The 14,565-nt window shown below is 44.6% G+C and overlaps 1 protein-coding gene across 12 annotated transcripts in view; it reads right to left on the reverse strand.

Moving 5' to 3' along the window:
* The window catches only part of sox6 (SRY-box transcription factor 6), a 151,802-nt gene that overhangs the window by 10,231 nt on the left and 127,006 nt on the right, over positions 1-14,565 (reverse strand). For all 12 annotated transcript variants that reach the window (XM_072659796.1, XM_072659803.1, XM_072659802.1 and 9 more), the window contains one exon: positions 5,941-6,046. In XM_072659796.1, the coding sequence (XP_072515897.1) occupies positions 5,941-6,046 (106 nt within the window). The remainder of the gene's footprint in view (positions 1-5,940; positions 6,047-14,565) is intronic.

Consider the following 14,565-nt stretch of genomic DNA (forward strand, 5'->3'; position numbering starts at 1 on the left):
TGTAATTTATGACGTTCCCTGCCAATGCCATTACTTTACCACTGACACTGATTCAGCAATTTATATACTGGCATGCACGTCGATATGGGCAGAGGTGAGCGGCTTATGAGTGCCGACACTCATGCTGGGCGAACACGACGACGTGTGCAACTACCAGCAGAAGAGAAAGCAATCTGCTCTGCTACAGTTTCTCGATGGCAGGGACTGCGTCTTGTATTACTTGTAGAGGCTCTGGGAAGTGAGATGCGGTTTAGAGATACACAAGGTAGTCACTGGCTCCATGCCCTGTGCTGCTGGCCTGTGTTCGGCAGCATATAAAAGTAGCCTGAACTTCAGTAATGCATCGCCTTATTGATACAGTGGAGGGAATCACTAGGAGTGTGGCCACTCTCATAACTACATAACTAATATATTAAGCCCTATTCGAGCTGGGATGGTTTTATCTGGGTACGTTCTGCAATTCTATGTTCTGAAGGCCTAATTAGACGATGAAATTTCTTGAAAGCACCTCCCGCAATGCAATGCGATTTCTGTCCTGTTGGGTGCCATTTGGTAAGTTGAATGAGGCAAGTTTACCAGCCAAACGTTTGGGGTAGTTGAGGAACTGACACAGCTACTTTGTGTTGTGTCAATCGGCCAGGTAAATGCCTAACATTACAGAAAATTCTTTGGTAAAACTAATTCAGCCTGTAAAGGGCTTTAGTTTTATAAAACTGAACAGTTTATAGCAGTTACTGAACACTGAAATACTGCTGCAGTATTAAGGTCTAAAGATGCTAAAGCAGTATTAAGGACTAAAGTCCGAATTAAAAGTTTTGTATGACCGAAATGAAAAGTTTCAGATGAACCAAAATGCATTAAACAATGCATTAAACTTAGATTTAGATTTAGTTTAGATGCTTCGGTGAAAATGTCTGAGACCACCACTCCAGAGTCTGCTAAATCTGCAAAAAAGTTATTTTGCTGTCAAACAGGGGTTCTGATTCGCCATTTGGGAAATACAACAAGTAGTGCTCTCAAAGCTTTGGAATTTGCATCACCTGGTATATCCTAACAATAAATGCAAACAAGCCATTGCCCTGACAAGCTATTAGGGTCTGAGACCGTGGTCAAAGTTATCTAAGAGCGCATTTGGGGTGCCTACTTTTGCATGATCTATACTTTTTACACTCTAAAAATGGTATTTAAACTAATCTTGCTTAGATTGCTGAAAAGAATATTTCTCCTCTAATGCCTTTTGGCCTCACTTAGCTATTTACAGTAATGTATATTTCAAATAGGGGAGCCCTAGTTTTTTATTTGCCACTGTATTCTAAATGTACACTCTGTATGGACAGATTTGAGTCAATTACAAAAACATGGGAAAAAAGTAAATGTAATGTGAATGTAAAGGTGGTTTTCTTGTTTTCGCAAAACAAGGCTTCATATTCACCCATAAATTAAAACTGTAAATCATCTTCTACTTTCAAACACACCCTGTGTCAGTATGAGTATCAGATTAGAATTTGCCCCTTCAGCAAAAATTCTCTTCTCGTTTCAATGAGGTACAAGTGGGATATAATTCAATTCAAGCTACACAATGCTGATGTTATTGGTAGCAATAAGTGAGACTTCCAAGGGTTAACCCCCTCTGAAAGCAAGGCGCCACTGTGTGACACGGGTGGTCTACAACAACCCAAACTCCCTTGCCCTGTCACACTCACAAACATGCCTTAATCAGAAGCAGCCTAGGAGCTGGCAGCCGGGTCGGAGCCACAGAGCGTCATCCCGCATCTGAAACAGGCAGTTCACTGTCGCCTGCTATTGTTTTCTGTTGTTATTGTTTAATAAAAGAGAAGCGGCGTGCCTCTGACATTTACAAATCAGCATTAATTGATTTTTTTTCCTCCCGACATTTTAAAGAATTATCTAGTTAGGTGCGATGATTGTGTAAATAAATACAGATGTTCAGAGATGCTGAGAGGAGAACCCCTGGGGTGTGCAGGGAGGAGAGGGGCTGTGAGGGGGGGAGAGGGGCTTCTAATAGGCTTTGCTTTGATTTATGAAGCATTGTGCGGTAAGTGGGAGAGCGATACTAGAATCTTCATCACATTTGTCTGTTCGGGTGAACACAAGGGACAGTGAAGGACGACTTGAGGGAACTGTACAGGGGAAGAGAGAGAGAAAGAGCAAAAGAAAGAGAAGAGCCCAGCGGCCCAGCACACCTGTCTGCAGCAGGCCTGGACCTGACGAAGCGCGGAACAGAGCCAACAGGTTCAGCCTCTTTGCTAAGGGCCGCTCTTTTGTTCTGAGGGCACACACACGCACATGCACACACACATGGACTGTCACACAAGAATCCGCTCCCAACGCTTCGCTCTGCTGAATGAGCAACAATCACGCGAACCTGCCAGGCCCTCTGCGCTGGATCCAACCAGAGGAGAAACGCCTCTCCATAAAGATATTTTAGTAGCCACAAAGGAGGCTCGGGAGAATCAGCAGCGGCTTAATGCGCACTGTCAGATAGGGCATAGTGCTCCCTGTTCTCAGCACTGCTCATATTCTGCTAATTAAACCATTACAAATTACATGTGATCTAAGCCCCCCACTTCAACGTACCAGTCTTTGTCTTTTTTTTCCTTTCTTTTTTTCCAGCTGGATGTTTGGAATTCTGCAGCATGTGTGCATGTGAGAGCGAGTGCATGGGGACAAATGCTCTGCGTGTTACAACTTGCTTCCGCCAGCTATTATTTCTTGTCTTGTGCGTCTCACCTTGGATGTCAACAGGTTTTTTTTTCCCCAAGTGAGAGCAATGCTAAATTCCTTTTCGCATCTCGCCGCTTTACAGAGAATCAATTAAAAGGGGACCTGGCCTGTCCAAAGTAAAAGCAAACCCAGAGACCTCAAATACAGTGCTGGGAATTCTGAGGATATACACTCACACAGGAATGCATGTCTTCTGTTTTCTCTGATAAATTTGATTAGACTATAATACGCTTATGTTATGTCTTACAAATTGTTGAGTTATCTTGACATGATCTTTTAAACAGAAGCACAGTATTTATTTAACTCATCACCCCCCTCCCCCTAAAAAAAAAGGTCCTCCAAGACGTAATACTGACAATCTCTACAGGAAAGTTCCAGCTTTTCATGATTTTTATGTCTGTGTCCTCCCACCACAGGAAGGAAAAAACTGGTGGATTTGTGTAACCCATTTTCTTTTATAGAAGAGGAAAGAACAACAACACACACTCTAAATAAATACCTCACGATAAATCAACGGCAGCCGTCAGCTACCGCATTCTAAACAGATAAATAATCAAAACAACACAAATATGGGTCAGGCCTGTCTCAACTGACTGCAAGTTATGGAGTCAGCTGGCAATTTTTGTTTAACCAGTCGCTCGATTGTCACAAAAGTGGGCTTGGATTACCCTGGTTTCCTGCCCTATGGAATTCCTCAACACCCCCTTTGTTCTGCCAAGACCCCCGTCTGACAGAGGCGGCATGAACAACTACATGACCCAATGCGAGTCATATGTCTCCATATGTGAATGAACAAAGGGCCCATGCTGAAGCCCGTTGCGGTATTTGTTAATGTTTTTCATCTGAGCTTAAAAAGACCTAATGACTCTGTGGCGAGCTGATGCATGTGGCTCGCGGCTTTTTGCGAAATGAAGGAAATTCTATCTATTTCCATACCCAGGCCGCTATTTTCCAGCACCCCCCCTCCTCTCATTAGAGCTTTGGCAGCTGTTAATTTGGTTGCCTGCATGCTTCGCAAATATTAGTTTAAGCAACCTAAAGCTTTCTGCACTTTACGGCGACGACAGAGGGCCGCTTTACGCCCCCGGGCCCCTTTTTCAATGCTGCGCTTCTTTCTTTCAGGCCAGGCCTCGGCACTGAAGCACTCTGCTGTTATGGGTGTAGCAAGATTCGCTCAGTAATTTTCCTCTGGTTATAAAGGCAATGGCTGTACGTCCCCCACCTCATCCCCCATCCCCGAGCTATGTTATGTCACACCCAAGTTGGTTGCCACAAAATCTAATTCTCTGGTGATCGCAGACTGGTCACTTGACAAATCAGCCCAAATCCACAATGCAAACCTCAAGCTGAAGATGCCTGGTCAGTTGTCCTACCACTGTTACCACTGCTAACACTACTAAATGAGGTAAATTAATTAACAATTAACAATCCTGACTTGCCCTCTCCTGCTAAACACAACACTGAGCTTACATTCTTCTGATTTCTCATGGAGGAGGGGTGGAATTTGTTTGCCTCGGTTCATCGGAAAGGTTCCAAACACTCGGAACACCAAAGTAAACAAACTCCATGTTTCCCTGCGCGTAAACACGTTTTGGTTGTAAAAAGAGACTTTCTAATGTGGCACGCATCACCATGAAGCGCCGTTTGCATCTTTTCGTGTGTGTTTTGGCTGGCAGGGGCCGAGCGGGGAGATGAAATGGGGAGAGCCCTGGTGAGCTGGGAGCGCTAGCCCTGGCGCCCATCCACCCGCTCCCCCTGGGAACAGGAACCCTCTGTGGCCTCTGTCTGCCTGCCCCTAATCCTGTCCCTGCTGGGAACTTGCCGTGGAGAGACACCAGCCTTTGCCTTTCCCTCGCCCCTTCATCCACATTAAACGCTCGCTGCTTGCTGTGCCCCCTCCAATCTGTTCCTGATTCCATTTGAGGCCACAGAAGAAGAGTTCCCACCCAGGGAAGGACCTGCAGACCTGGACGCCCAGAGGCGTGAGAATAGGGTGGGACATTCAAGCTAGCACAAGGGAAATCCCGACAGGCCAGAAATGCTGCATTTAATTGCACATCTGATTTGAATCCAGACATTGCATGTTGCTTAATAAACCCTTTAATAAATTAGCCTTTGCTAAACAATTCAACAGTAATAATATAATTGTATAACTATTTATACTGTATTAGTTATGTTTTGTATTGACAGGTTTGTGTCTGGGCACTACTTGCTGCTCATTTACTCATAGACTAATTTATGACAAAAACAAACTTTTCATAAACAAAAACCTCAATAAAAGTAATCTATTCTACTACTTATGAACACAAATGTAGTTTTGACTGAAAAGCTACAGTGGCAGGAAGGCAGCACATAAAAGACCAGTGCGAAGCTGCTTTCTATGCACATGAAAAAAATCCAAACGGACTTGTCCTTTTTTTCCTCTTTGGTATGTTTCAGGCCTCTTGGCCATCATAAAAAGTCTGAGAAACCTTCATACCATTCTCATAATGTGCTCTTAAATATTGTCTTATTCATTCTCCCCCTCAGTCTAGGCTCTAAAGTGCCATGGAAACTGTTAAAAATATTTACGCTGCACAAACACTTGTGCACATGAACGTTTCTCGCCGCTGTTGACTCAGGGCCACAAAGGGGGATGACGCTTTGTCATGCGAGTGCTATCAGAAGTTACACCACCTCGCCCTGCACCTCAAACAGAGGCAGTGGCAGCAAGGCCAGGCCTGGAGAAGGGCCAGCTCTGACCTCCAGCCTGTCCTCTACGCACCTAGCCGTGAATACCTTCAAACGGAGCTCATGAGTCCTCCATACACACACACACACACACACACCCAAACATAAACACAGATATCCCTCACTTAGTTCGTACTGGCAAAGAGGGAGCATCTACTGTGGAATCCAGATAGTTGGAGAAACGAGACCCAACCCATCTAGGCTTTCTTATTCACACTTGGTCTGTAATTGTGACAGAAATGAGGGCTTAGGAAAAGTCAAAGTGTAATGCGAAAGTGGTTACAAGCCGTGGATGGTTGGATCTGACTCAAAACATACACTGCGTCTGATAGCTTTGATAAGGATTGTCCAAAACATAGAAATTAATTTAAAAACAACAGAACATTTTGAGACATGTACAAACTGAAAGTCTGAAGAGAAAAATGCCCAAGAACATGAAAAAAAAACACAAAAAGAACAACTTACCGTCAAGATCCTCTGGCCTGGTCAGGTCAATTACTCTTTGGCCAATCTTGCCATCTTCACCAAGCTTTCCCAGATGATGGCCCAAACTCTCGAAATGAGCCCTCTCCTGCACACAACAAGAAAAGAGCTCCTTAATAATTAAAATAAAGCCCTGCATTATTAACTGATTTTGTCAAAAAGGATTAAGGTCAAGGTTAGGTTTAGGATTAGGTTTAGGAATGCTAAGTTAATGTCAGTATTAGTTAAAGGTTTAGAGGAAATTTCTGTTGCTTTTAATAGATGTTTAGTTGAGTATAAGTTAGGATAAGCTGGTCATCTACATAGCTTTTGCAGGGGACCATCAAAATAAAGTGTAAGCATGCCAGCTGGCTTGTGTAACACTGTGTAAGCGTATTATAGAATGCATGTTGTAAGCTCAAATAAACAACAGTTACTTCCCCTTCATCATGTATGTATTCATTTAGCATTTCTTCAGGGAGTTGTGCAGATAAGAGTCAGACATGCTAAAAGCTCTCACTGGTAAAAAGGTCTTTAAAACAACATGGCAAAAAAAAAAAAAAAAAAAAAATCCAGTGCACACAATGGGACTTGGGACCTCCAGTAGAGCACTCAGATTCTTCTTCTCTTTTTTCCTTCCCCCTTCCCCTGTAATCTTTGCTGCGCGCTCGCGCCTGACTCGGGCATCCTGAGCTCCCTGTCTATCATTTATTCAGAGCATGTGCTTTAAAGAACACACCGTGTTTCCCCTTTTGTCGTGTTGCTTTCTGCTCAGATTAAACTTGGCATCATGTCGTACTTGACGCACAATAAAACCCTGTCATTCATGCGCCGGGGCGACAATATTAAATGTCATGTCCGTGCGCACTGGCGGAATAAAATAACAGCTTTCGGGGGGCCCCTTCTGAATAGTCGCCGCACATTACACTTAATGTATTATGCAGAGGAAGAGGGGCCGACCGCTGCTCGGGCCCATTGTTAAATGACCTAGTTCTGCCGGGAGTGTGCTGGGGCATTAGCGGAGCCGTCGCTTCTTCTCTAAAGACCTGAGAAGGAGATGGACACTTCCACTCAGCATGATACAAATAATCTCTCTCTTTCCGGCGGCTCAAAGACGGTGGAAAAGTGGAGTGCTTCTGGTGATGCAGCCTAAGAGCATTTGTTTTACTCCTAGGGAGAAGCCATTCGGTTCTTGACCAAAAAGGTGCGATGGTCTGTCTTTCTTACTCGCCCCCCTACTTTTCTCCTGAGAACACCTATCATGTGCATTGTGAACGGACACCCAGGTGGGCTCCAGACACAATGCTAACAGCCACACACACGGGAAGAAACAGACACCAATGTGGACATTAATCTTTTAGTTGCTGGAATCAGAATGCTTTGCTCATTTGTTTGTTTACACCTCTTTGTCGAACAGAACCCACCAGGGAGCAAGGCTGCTGTGGGCTTGTTCTTTATGTAGAAAAAGATTATTAAAGAAGTCATAAACAGTCCACTGAGACTGTAGGTCAGCTCGAAAGGACCTGTTACATCTGCTGCCATGTTAAAACAAGCTGCTTAAACAGGGAAAAGAACAGAACTGGTACTGTAAATTGTGTTTGCAAGCTTGAGAAGATTTGTGCATGCACTTGTTCATGCACTAAAGCCTACTAAGATAAAAAAAAAACATTATTTTAATTAAAGTCTCAAGCCATTCAGTTCTCTGCATGCTTCTATTTTTATTGATTCTGAGACTATAACTCAAAAAAAGGAAGTGTGAATCAGGGAGATACAGGGAGAGAGTGAGTGAGAGGGAGAGAGAGTGGAGCAATTTCCCACCGCACTTGAAGGAACAATAATTATTTATGGCCATCTGAGTGATTTTGATGTACAATTAACCAATACCTGCTTATGGGTTGTCATTAAGAACTGCTTGTCTTGACTGTGCTTTGCTTACTTAAGTGTTTTCTAATTATGATATACGTGGCAGACCCTGCTGGCCCCCGGGGCGGCTTTGTAAAGACAAGATGGAGCTCCACGCTCAGCTCGCAGTGCCTCGCTCTGTGTGAAGCCTCCTACACCACTGTATTCATCACCAGGCCACATTATTGCACTTAATGAAAGGAGCACACAGCCCCCGATGACAAATTGACGGATGCGCGATTAGTCGGACGAGCAACGGGCGATGCACCGTGGACGCTCTGCAGAGGAAAGGGATGGCCGACGGGAGTTTGTGTGTGTGTGTAAGTGAGAGAGAGAGAGATGGGGGAGGGGTGTGTGTAATAAATTAGCTGCTTCTTCCCTCCCCTGCGCTCAGCTGGCACTCTCTGATCAATCAAGTCCTTTTATAAACTCATGATCATTAAGCATCATGTAGGACCTGAGATGGAAAAAAGAACAAGAGCCATCCATCACAGAGTTTCATTAATAACCGTCTGAGCACTAAACTTTCCCCGCTGCACAGAGAAATAATTAAAGAACAAGTCAACAGGGAGCAATCGAACACGAAAGAGATTCCATCTTTACGCACCTCGGACCCGTCCGTTTATTTAAGCGGAGCACCGAGCTGGTTCAGTCGTGACTGGGGTGTAACAAACTAACTGGAGATAGCTGGAGATAACTGGAGCCCCAGTCTGCAGTCTGCTTATGATGCATTAAAGAGAATGCAATCGAGTGAGTGCTCCAGAATAGTACAAACGAACATTAGACTAAATGTGCATCGCTTGAGCAAACTGCATTTCCATTAAATTTTACACACTGTGTTTTATATACTTATTGGTTATAACTTGCGTAATTTATGGCACAGCATTAGTATTATAGCAAAAATTGTGCAGATAATTTATATGCACAACATCAGGCTTTTTGTTTAAAAAAAAAAAAAAAAACTCAGCAAACTACCGTAACTTTACTACTGCCTGCATCAAGCGGTGTGATAAATTAATGGCATTTTTATTATTTTATGGTGTCATTAAATTTTTACTGATCACTCTGCCACAGAAGAGCAATAAAGGACGTGCAGCATCCTGGGACAGGCCTGTCCAGCCAGGCAGATAGTCAAGCCCACAGCTCTGTAACCAACATGCTATAAAGGATATTTATAATGTGCATTACACCAGCAAGATGGCAGAAACTCCACCTCTCCACAGAAAAAAAAGCAGAAGGAGAGCAGGAGGAAGAAAAGAGGAAGAATGAGAGGAGAGACAAAATAAGAAAGAAAAGATGTAGTGGTACACTGTGCACCCCTCCCATCCTAACCACGACCTCTCTGCCGCACGGCTGGCTCTTTCCTCAAATGCGTTCAGCATGCGGCCCTTCCACCCCACATCTAAAATTATAGCCGCACACTCCAAGGCTGAAGTGGAAAAAAGACACCCACAATAATCCCCTCCTCCCCCCGCCCCCTCGAATTTGGTTCCTGAACACGTTTTGTTTCGACAGTAAAATGGTTGCACAGTGAAGTAATGACACACAACGACAGGGCCGCTGGAACTTCTGAACGGCTGGACAGGGGCCAGAGCCGGGAGCCCGTGTCAGCACTGCAGCGCGAGCTTTAATCAGGCTGGCCGCAGAACATGTGCCGGAGGACTCGCAGCGGCCTCGGGCTGGAGTGCATTGTGCCAGTGGCTAGTCTCTACTTATGTGTTGCACTGCTGCACCCGTGACACTCGCCCTTTTGCAGTATAAATAGGCCCAGCCTCGTCCATATGGCCTTGGCTCTCTCCATTCGGGGCCATCCAAGCTCTAAAAAACGGCAATTGTGAGGCTTTGAGCGAAACACAGACTTTACTTCTGTTTCTCTGGCCATGTAAAGCAGCCTGAGAATGAGGAAAGACGTATTAGAAAACTTGAGCAAAACATGCTCAATGACCTTGACAAAAGTGCAAAAGAGCAGAGATTATTTATTTGCTTTTATAGTTCCCAGGTGCATGAAGCTAATATCAGGAGAGACAAAGTAGATAGGACACACATGGCTAAAGTATGTGACGGCCCAGTGTATTACTGTGTCGTGTCCATATCCTTGCAGCATTATTGCTTCCACACCTGGTCCAGAGATTGATAAGTACTGTGGTGGATAATGGGGGGCTCTGTAAGGACAGTGCAGTGGTTAAGTAGCTCCTGCTTTCACCCTCTTCGAAAGCTTGCGGTAGTTCCTGGCCTAGACAGCCTGCCTCGCCAAAGTAACTTAGCTTGGGCATCAATTTTGCCCCTCGTCTGCTTTTAATTTCTTTTGTGACCAATTGCCATGTTATTTATAACTATGTAGCTCTCCATTAGTTACTAATTTCAAAACAGTCTCGTCTTCAGCATCTGCACTGTGTACTGTGTGGTAAGCCTTGAGCAGCTTTCATGCGGTCTCTGCAAAGCAAGCCTCCATGCTCTAGGATCCCAGCCTGAGGCTGCAGGCAGTGCGCACAAAGGACTGAGGCCAAGCCCTGCGTTAACAGGTCAGCACATGATCCCAGAACAATGTTTCTGGGCTCTGGCCTCCGGTTTCTGTTAGAGAATCAGCTCATCTGTGTTAAGGAAATGGGCATGGTTGATGCTTCTCACATCAATCAGGGAGCAAAACTGTACTGGCACATAAGAGAGGGAGGGAGAGAACTCTGACTGTGGCATGACGCCACCATGAGCTTTCACTTTCCAGTTCATTTTCTATTTGGAGCAAAGGGATTCTGTGGCCAGTGATGCTATGATTGTGTGTCAGGCTGACAAGTTCGACTTGTTTATAGAGAGGAAACGGGGGGTGGGGGGCAAGCAAAAACAGCTTCGCCCACAACATGTGACCTTTCAACTTTCATGGGGAAATGATCCGTTTTATTCATGGCCATCTTGCCGCTGTAAGGGCTGTCTCCAGTTCTCTGTTTTCATTCCATGCTGTGTTGAGATCATTCGCGCTGGCTTTTTTATGGGCTTCCAGCTCTAAATGACCCTGAACTGTTCACTGAGTCCTCAAGGATCTGTTAAGAGGGACTTCACTTTCTGTTCTCTTATCGCACAATCTATTTACAATAATGGAACAACCCCAGAAGACAATCTAGACCACATGATCGGGGAGACAGAGGGGCCTTTATGCGGCCATTCCGAGAGGATCTATCTCAATATGGCGGTGCATAAATGACCCATTGTGGCCTATTCTTTCTGTCGGCTTTGTTGTGGGCCCTCTGCTGTAAGCAGAAACGGGCAGGTCTGGAGCGCAGGGGCTTGTTAGGTTTTTGAATGTCGGCCCTGCTTTGGCTGCCTGTATTTTTACGCAGCCACGGTGTAAAATTGGGAGCCATTGGTGTGAAGCTGAGAGCTACTCATGTCTCACTAAAGACAGGGAAAGAGGGAGAAGAAGCATTGTTTCAGATCCCAGCCCGGGACGTGTGCCCACAAACACACACACACACACACACACACACACACACACAGAAACCCACAGTCTCATTGAAAGGCACTATGTCTTATTTTATTGTGTGGCACATTCAAACAATTGGTCCAAAGCATTAATGTAAGCAATACTCAGCAGTGGCACTTGCTGGCTATGGCTGATGGCTAAGTGCTGCATATAATCAAATTTTGGATGGCCAAACCCATGTATGGCAGGATTTACTTATGTGGCCCAAAAAAAATCCCAGGCTGGCAATTTCCAAGACAGCAGCAGAAAAAAGGAGCAGAAAATTGCTTCCAGGGCTGCAGACCAGACAAGATTATACTCCTGGTCTTTGTGAAGGCCTGCTTCAATAGGACTCCAATGTACACACAGGGAAATGGGGCGCACACGTTGGCTTGCGCATCCAAAAGGTAGCGAGTAAGGATTTTGAGGAGGGTGGGCAAAGTTCCATTTTAGACTGTTGGAGGCCCTCGGCTCTGCTCTGCGAGGACAGTGAATGTTCCTGCTCATCAATAATGCAGAGGAGAGGAGGGGGTAGAGGGTGCAGATGCTCAATAGGTTAATACACTGGCCTTTCACCTTTTTGATTCCGGTTTGGGAGGTGTCAGCAGAGGAATACATTTTAGTTCCCCACCATATGCTGTGCCGAACTGCATCAGCTGTTGATTAGCAGTGGAAAGATCAAACTTTAAAATCTTCTACGGCTATGATGGTTTGAGAGCACTGGGGAACTTTGATCAGTAGAAAATTGGACAAAGTACTTTGAGGGTTTCAGCAAAGCCGACAGGGTACACAAGATAGAGGTCTTCACAATGGGACACGAAGAGAAGACATAAAGCGTCCCTATTCAACTGCAAACCTCAAAAAGCATCCTGAAATGTACAACTGACCGTTCAGCGTTGTTCCAGATAAAAGCATCAGAAATGGATATAAATAATAGAATAAAGTAATTGCCCTCTGCAGACAATAATACATTTTAATAAATATTTGAGAAAAAGTAAATTGTGAGAGGGTCCATAAAAGCTTTTCTTTCTCTGATGGGAGATATAAAAAAGAGAGAGAAGAAAAAAGGACAAATAAAAAAAACACGTAAACACGGTTCACTAAGGCATGAATATTTTATATGAGCACCTAGAGGACAGGAGCTATCGCAGCAGAGATTCTTCCACCTTAGAGGGTGGTGGTGAGGGAGAAAAAAAAGACGAGTGGCCCCATATATACTGAATGGCCTGAGAGAGTAAGACAGAGAGAGGGGAAGAGAGAGAGATATGAGGGTCACTGCATTGTGCTCTTCGGACACACTTTGTATTAAAAGATGAATTGATCCATCTGTAAGCAGCACTTAGCCCCACTCTCTGGCTCGGTCGTTACACCGGGATAAATCAATATTTAATATCCCCCTCCAACAGCCCCAGTAGATGATTTTAACCTCTCCTTAATCCCATTTACCTTACCTTTCTAGAATGCGTCCATGCAGGCTTTCACTGTGATAAACTTCCAAACAGTCAACTGGGAGGCAGATATTAAAGCAGCGTCCAGTATTTATGTCAGGTGAGGTGCGACGCTGAAATATTAATATTCTGAAACGAAGCAAAGTGAAGGCTTTTATCTGGATCATTTGTGGGCCTTTTTCTATTGTTGGGTCTATGCAGTTGCATGGTCCAGCTCGTGATGCCCAAGCCCATGCTGCAACCCAGGTCATTACTGCTTACCACACGGTCGCAGATCTGCTGATGACATGCAAAGCATGCCAGCAGACACATATGCTATAAGATGCCATTAATGTAGCATGCTGCCTCAAACTTCCTGCTGGTTTTCAGATATCAGTGCAGTATACTGAGGTACTGAAAGGTAGTACTGGACAGTGGACCAAGGACAGTACTGGACCAAGACTTTGAAGGCCAGACCGAATACTAGATTAACTGTGATTTTTATTGCTTTTATTAGTAATTAGCTAAATGTGATGAAGCGAGAGGAAGCACGTCTTGTGTAAAGCTTTAGTTGGTCTGGGACATCAATAAGTCTGACTGACTGAGCAATATGGCAAGGTGGAGCTGTCTTTATGATATCATCCGATGAAATTCCATTAGAGTACAAAAGAGGCAATGCCATTTTATCCTATTGGGCTTCAGCTCAAAGGTCATAAGACAGCTGAAAAAGGGAGAGAGAAAGAGATAGAGAGAGGAAAAGAGAGTAACAGAGGCAGAGAGAGAAAGAGAGATATGGGCGGTGTAGTAAAAACGATGCTTGATTGACTTCAAAAAAAAAAAAAAAGGGGGGGGTTGAGTCTTTGCAATGTGCTCAGTTACCTATGGCAACAATGATAACCCAAACATACCAGCCATATTTCCAGACTGATAGAGTGGCTAATTATTATTTGTTGTTGCCTCCTCTGCTCTGCCAAAGCCAGGCAGATCTTGCACCGCTGGCTTCCCAGAATTGCCTTGCCCTTACATCAAAGTCCTCCAGCGAAAGCGCGTTTAACTGCTAGCTTAATGCCTTTTTTAGGTAGAGGCCTAAAAGATAACTTCGGGGCAGGGGGAGAGAGGTGCAGAGTGATGAGGTGCCTCTAAATGGATCTTCCCACTGCTTAGGAAAACACAGAGCTCACCTAAGCTCTGCACCCAAACAAGCAGCTGAAAAGACGGGGTCTTGCCATAGGCTGGAAACAAAGCTGGAGTGGGACAAAAGAGCGGCAGAAAAAGCGCTAAGCTTTACCTGCTAAGAACAATGCCGCAATGTAGGTGTGTACTGCCTGTTGACAAATGTTCCTATTCAGCTATTGTTAAGAGAGAGGTATTCGTGTCATGTAGTGGCATATTCCTCTGCCTGGATGGCCATGAGCTAACCCCTGAATTTGGGAGGTGTGGAGTAAGAGAATAAGTGGAAGGTGGAAAGGGTGTGGAGAGAGAGAGTGAGTGTGAGAGAGAGAGAGAGAGAGAGAGAAAGAGAGAGAGAGAAACAGACAGAGACACACACACACACACACACAGGTGACGGCTATGCACTCACATACCGTATCCACCTCTGAGGCAGACAAACAAAGGCTCAAAAAGACCTAGAAGAATAGCAGATAATACTGCAGCTTAAGCGCTAGCTCCTAAAAACTCCCTTTATAATGCTTTCCGTATAAAATGAAGCATTGTGTTGAAGAAAATAAGATTTTGGCTCCCACAATGCTGCCGTGAGGAGTAAAGAAGAAAATTGCTGTTAAAAAAAAGACAAGTGGCCTTCTCAGTCCTGAGAACATAGCGATGACTAAATGGATACTTAAG

Source organism: Salminus brasiliensis, chromosome 17 (assembly GCF_030463535.1).
Source record: "Salminus brasiliensis chromosome 17, fSalBra1.hap2, whole genome shotgun sequence".
NCBI lineage: Eukaryota > Metazoa > Chordata > Actinopteri > Characiformes > Bryconidae > Salminus > Salminus brasiliensis.